General features: G+C 37.2%; 1 protein-coding gene across 1 annotated transcript in view; it reads right to left on the reverse strand.

Moving 5' to 3' along the window:
• Mctp2 (multiple C2 and transmembrane domain containing 2) overlaps positions 1–6,585 on the reverse strand; it is a 260,991-nt gene that overhangs the window by 126,691 nt on the left and 127,715 nt on the right. Inside the window, exons 11-12 of the mRNA XM_004623453.2 lie at positions 6,195–6,381; positions 3,432–3,525 (exon numbers count right to left, since the gene is read on the reverse strand). Coding sequence (XP_004623510.1) covers positions 3,432–3,525; positions 6,195–6,381 — 281 coding nt within the window. The remainder of the gene's footprint in view (positions 1–3,431; positions 3,526–6,194; positions 6,382–6,585) is intronic.

The following is a 6,585-nucleotide window of genomic DNA, read 5'->3' on the forward strand; positions in this document are numbered from 1 at the left end:
TGGGGCCTGATTGGAAGAAGTGAATCTCACAGTGGTGCCTGATTGGAGGAAGTGAATCTAGCAGTGGGGCCTGATTGCAAGAAGTGAATCTAGCAGTGGGGCCTGATTGGAGGAAGTGAATCTAGCAGTGGGGCCTGATTGGAGGAAGTGAACCTAGCAATGGAGCCTGATTGGAGGAACTAGGTCCTAAGGGGCTGTGCCCTTGAAGACTGTACATTCACTTTCTGGCTATTCTAAGGTGAGAAGCTTTGTTCTTTCACAGGTGGAACACGGTCCTGCCATCATGGTCCACCTTACCACAGTCAAGCAACGTGACCAAGTGACCAAGGACTGAAATGTCTGAAACCATGACCCAAAATAAACATTTCTTCCTTTCAGTGGATTTTCTCAGATATTTTGCTACAGTAATGAAAAGATGCCTAGAACACTTGTTGCTGTTTTTAAGAAACAGTTGTCATTGTAGATGAGTAGATAAATAAAAGCAGAAAGCTGGGCAAGTTCAGTTTCGTACCCTACCTAAGAGGACTACTCTTTAGAGAATGTTCCTGATTATTTACATAAACAGATTTCCTTTTATTTTCAGGTGAATTGTTTGTTTTCTGATCAACTATGATATAAGAACTTTTTTAATAAAGTAAGACTACATAGAAAATGCTGGACATAAAACATGTGTAGCTGATTTACTCTCAAAATATGACACCAGAAGCGATGAACACATCCTACCAAGTGACCTATTATTTTTCATTACCCACACCAAGGAAATTCATAACATTAATGATAAGAGTAGTCATGCATGAGCTCCTACTGCATGCCAGCTTTGAATCCATGCTGCCACCTCCATGTTATCTGAATCCATTCCATTGTCATATGTATGACTTCCATTCCAGGCGTGTGGCTCGGACACGCAGGTTTACGTTAGCATAGAGCCCTAGTTAGAGCCCCAGGAGGATTCACACAGCAGCTCACAACATGTAAGCAACACAGACTATGCAGTCTGAGAGAACAGTGATCCACACGGGCGAAAGACACGTTCAGCTAAAGACAAATAACATTGGCTTAGCTCAGGATAGGGATTCCTTTCTCATAAGGCAAACAGACGTAGTGAAACATCACAGCATTTAATCAAGACATATTTCATTTTCAACTGTTGCTTTGGGGACACATGAATACTTTTATTCTCACCCTCATTATTCCAAAATTATCTATTAAAAATCTTGAGTATAAAGACAACAACCGAACACTAACATTTCTATATCAAACATCATTCTCCCACAAAGAGGGTTTTGCCTTACATTCTAATATTTTCAAATACTTGTTTTTCAGCTCTCTTCTCTACTTATTCATTTTAATGTTTCAAATACTCTTTGGAGACAATATAGTGACTTGAAATTACTGTCACTAATACTACTTTGGTGGCTTGAAGAACAGATGATATCAGATAAGATGGGCAAATTGAAATAGGTTGTAAATAAGTCATCCGTATATGGATGCCTTTGGTAATAAGGTTTTAGAAAAATGAACTTTGCATGCATGATAATTAGCTACCAGTGATTAAAAGAAAAAACTACAAAATCAGAGGTTTACAAAGTAAATGCTGGGCTGGAGAGATGGCTCAGTGGTCTAAAGCACCTACTTAGAACAAGCTTAGCAAAAGCATCAGGGACCGCGGTTCAATCCCCAGCACCACATGCCAGCCAGCCCCGCCCCCTGGTGGGCTGAGCTGGCCACACTCTCTCTCTCTCTCTCTCTCTCTCTCTCTCTCTCTCTCTCTCTCTCTCTCAAATAAATAAATAAATAAAATTTTAATTAAAAAAAAAAAAAACAAAGTAAATGCTGCTTAGGTCATAAATAAATTCTTGGGACATACGCTATTTTCTGAGACAGTAACAAAGGTACACTCCAAAAGGCGCACATGTAAATACATAGAAGAAAATCTCAATTGGGCTGGCAACTCTAAATGTGTTTTAAATTATAACTAAAATCACCGATGTTGCAAGAATTTGAATTACCAAAGGTACATATGAAATACTGGATGTTTTCATAACACATAAGAAACAGGCAGGAAAATTTCTAAATTAACATAAGACTCTATATAATTTATTGGGCATTAAACTAAGAATTTTAGCATTTCACTTATAATCTTTAAAATGTCTGTATTTTTGGATTGGCCCACTAGACACTTCTTTAAGGTGGAGATCAGCTTATTTGAGAATACTGTGGAGGAGTCATTCTTACTGGTGCATTTTTTGAGGTAGAGTAGGGAGAACATTTTTTTAAAACTATATTTTTCATAGTTTTATAATAATTTATGTTCATAATTAACATTAAAGTTTTCAAAGTTTGAGCATCTTTATACTCAGAATGTCTAAGTTATAAAAATACAGGATAATTATTGCTGCATAGAAAGAACAAAGGAGTAGATTATATTCTAAAAATATAAGTGCCCCAGCCAAATAGTTCAGTGGATTAAAGTGCCTGCAAGCAGGCACAGGGACTGCGGATTCGATCCCCGGGTCTGCCATGCTAGCTCTGCCCCAGGGGTGCAATGAGATGACAATTGAGACTAGGCATGGTGGTGCACACCTATAATCCCAGCTCTTGGGAGGCTGTAAACAGGCAGATCATGATGAGTCCAATCTAGTAGTGTGACCCTGAACACCCTGTAGACCCTTCCCTAAAATAAAATTAAAAAATCTGAAAATATAATACAATGAAAGAATCCGGCACCCCATCCATAGACCGTGCTGTACATTACTTTTCATATCCATGAAGTTACTCTCTACATGGACTCTGTCACTGAGGGATCTGAATCATCAGTCAGCACAAGGGCATGACGTAGCATAAACAGGACAGTCATTGGTCAGACTTTATCATCTCTGGGTAGCACCGCACATGACAGCATAATTCACCACAGAGCAGGTCTGCCATGACCTCTAGCTGAAACTTCCAGGTCCTGAAGCACCTAGAGAGACTTCACAAGCACCCATGTAAATGGCAACATGGCATCAGGTCCCAGACCCTGGTCACCTTGCATGAGGTGGCAGTCATTTCTGCTTCCTGCTCAGACCTATGAACCACCAGCTCTCCGCTATGAGGAATGAATCAGAACCTGTCATTTGGGGCACCAGAACAAAGCTGGAGAAAATAACTCATATAACCAAAAAGAGACCTTCACAATAAAATCCAACACTAGTTTTGAAACGCAAATGACTAGCGTATTACTGAATCAGAATAAAATTATTGGAAAAATAACTTTGTGCAAAATGTACAGTATAGTAAACAAATACTCAATTCTACATTTTTCTTCTCCTATTACCCAACTTAAAGGTGCATCATTACTGTCTACTTCTACTTATAAAGTTTGCTCTGCTGTGACTTCAAAACAGGAAATAAATAATAAAATGAAATTAAGAAACGAAAACATTCTGTACCTGAGAAATCTGCTGCTAAGAGATCTACCGCCTTTAGAACCTTGACTTGTAAAATGCCAACATCCTTCATATCTGTCAAGGAGTTCTGTAGGCACTGAGTGAGAGAAAGAGAGACCACAAATGAAATTGCTTTCATTTCTTTTTCCTTTTTAATTTTATTTTGAAGAGTAAAAACAAAAGCAAGAACAAAAATCAGAAACAGGAGAATATACAATAATACATATGTTACGGATTTTCAAAGCAAGAATAGCTGATTAACTATGATTGATATATTAACTATTTTTATGGTCAACTCTGTTGCTCAGATTAACAGAATTATGTAAGATTGGACACATGATTGAATATTACCACTTGCTTCCAAGAAATGTTAAATTTTTTGTTCTATTCTCTTTTTTCTTTTTCTACCTTTTTTAAAAATTTATTTTAAAAAGAGTACAGTAATAATTGATATACACTCACAGTGCTATAAAGTCCCATGGGAGGTACCTTCCAGATTTTCCCTCCCTGTTTTTTCTAGTTGTTTTAAAAGTTGCTAACATGAATTATGCCAGTCAGCAGCACAGTTAGGCATTTACAGCAGCCAGATTAAAAGAAAAGTGGCCGGGAATTAATTAACTACAAAACAAACAAATTAGAAACACATCCAATCTACTTTTAACATCGCCCCCTGGTGTTAGCACAGATATCCCACTGGGAAAATACATGGCTAGAACCACATTCCTCCTCTTTTCCCCCCATTTCTCTTTAATGTAACTTTTAAATCACGCTAAAAGGAAACATTATCCTCATCCAGTTAGCAGAGACTTTATGGATACCAGAGGGCTACACTTGGGCTCATCACAGATATTTATTATCACTGGGAAGAGAGTAAGAAGGAAAACAGAACGAATTTCCAGGTCTATGATTAGCCAGCTGATTCAATTAGGCCGTTGGCATTGATTATCACCCTACCTTCCCTATATTATTTTCTCTAAAGAGTAATTTGAATGATCCACAGTGTAAAAATATACTAGTCATTCTTAAGCATATATATGTGTATATGTGCATGTAGACCTATAAGTATATGACATCCCTTATAAACTGTGCATGAAATACGTAAGTTCTCTTTTTGCACCTATAGAACACACCACTAAAAAAGATGGTATTTCAAGTTCTTTAGATATATTATTTTCATAAGCAGACCCCATAGCTTTACAGAACTGTAACAAAATCCTCATTATTTAGGTATTTCAGAGTCTACCTGAAAGACTTAACAATAATTGAGATTTTTTCTCACCTAATATGCATCACACCTATAAAATTTTTAAAAAAATGTTTCTCCTTATATTCTCAACACAAATCAAGCAATCTTCCAACTAGGTCTTAAGCTAAGATGAAAGCAATAAAAAATAAGTTTTCTGACCTTCATATTTTTTTTATTTTCTACTTTTATTACAATGTGTTTGAGGAATATAATGATTACATCATAGGACTTGGCATATGTACATACACAGTTCAATTTTTTCTATACCTCTGAGAAAGGCCTGTTCTGAAAGTTTGAAAAGCAAATCCAGTAATCTGTCCTCTCTCCCTTGTGACACGGAATACTTCTCTTCTAACATGCTGGCTAACTTCCTAGCTGGAGAAACAGTGGGCATATCTATCTTTGTTATAGCCTTTCCAGATCCATTTTTTTCATTTATTCTTCCAACCATAATGCGTTATACAAAGTAACCACTATGATCAAATGCAAAGTTACTCTGTCAATAAAAACATACCTAGCAAATATTACAAATTTTGTAACTTGTCCATGGGAAACTTCAAAGAATATTTTTATACTCAAATGCATTTTTTTTTTTTTGCTTAAGTAAAATCATCAGAAGAGCAACAGTGAATTCTGTCCAAACTCTTCCAAATACAACAACTTGGCACACAGAATTCGAGTTGACAATCAGACACACGTCAGTTCACTCTTGAAGATAAAGAACTATTCAATTAATCAATATACCTAAGCAATGAAACACTCTGGGGCACCACAGTTTATGCTGACAGTGGTATGGCTATCAAACAGGGACTTATCTTTGCTTCATCCTATGTCGCTGTTTTAAAACAAAGTCTTCCTTTTATGGCAATAAAACAAATGTATTGATTTACAGAGAGGAGACAAAACAAGTGGAAACGAGGGCGCCAAGAAAGCCAGGGTACAAAGAAATAAAACAATAGGACAAAGCCATTTAATTTAAAACTACTGAGTGGACTGTTAACAATAAGTAAAGGAAAATCACACGCTAATACTGCCTCCACAGAAGTATTATAAAATGCTTCTTCCCTCCAGTCCCTCATTTTGCTATTGTATAAGCATGTTCTCCCTTGGTCCTAAAAAAGATACGACAAATTAAAACATTACAAACATCGTATTAGCTGCTTTTAAAAGCAAGGTTTTTTTTTTTGATCTTCTATGAAAATTCCCATTTCCATGTATAGACAAGCTAAGAACCTGCTTTCCTGGAGATCTCAGTCTTCTCTAAAGATTTTCTAAATGCTAAATATTCAAATTAGCCTTCTGGCTTTTAAAAACAGCAAGTCAAACTTAAGTCTCCTTTCACCTTCTTACTCATGCATTAACCTCCGTGTCCCTTGTCTTGTTTTATGAGATACACAATTAAACTTGGGACAAAAATCTCCTGTTGATGTAGTTTTTCAGTCATAGACTTCCTTCCATTCAAAAAGGGGTACGGGAGGAGGCAGAAGAGGGAGCCAGTATCAACCAGGCAAGGCACTCACGTATCTCTGGCAGATCTGCTTTCTTTCACTTGGGTCCTCTAAGGGGCAGACGCACAGATCAGAGATAGAGACTCCCACACAGGGCGTCAGCGTGATTAACACTACGAGAGTCCCCAGGCAGCTCTCCAGAGGTAGCTCCAGGCAGTTGGCTTGCTTCAACGGGAGTGCAGCAATGTCTACTTTACACCTTGGATGAAAAAAAAAAAATTAAGAGTCAGACTAGTAAGAATGAGCAACTCAAAGCCAAGGTGGAATCTCTAAAGCACCTGTCTAGTATTTGTTTCATTACCCACAAACTGCATTCTGTCTGGGCTTAGGTTTATTGATCAGTGAAATTTTCTTTTACTTCAGAGCACTCACTCCCAGCATGTAATGCACCAAAAAAAATAAA

Source organism: Octodon degus, unplaced genomic scaffold, assembly GCF_000260255.1.
Source record: "Octodon degus isolate 3935 unplaced genomic scaffold, OctDeg1.0 scaffold00002, whole genome shotgun sequence".
In the NCBI taxonomy this organism is placed as follows: domain Eukaryota; kingdom Metazoa; phylum Chordata; class Mammalia; order Rodentia; family Octodontidae; genus Octodon; species Octodon degus.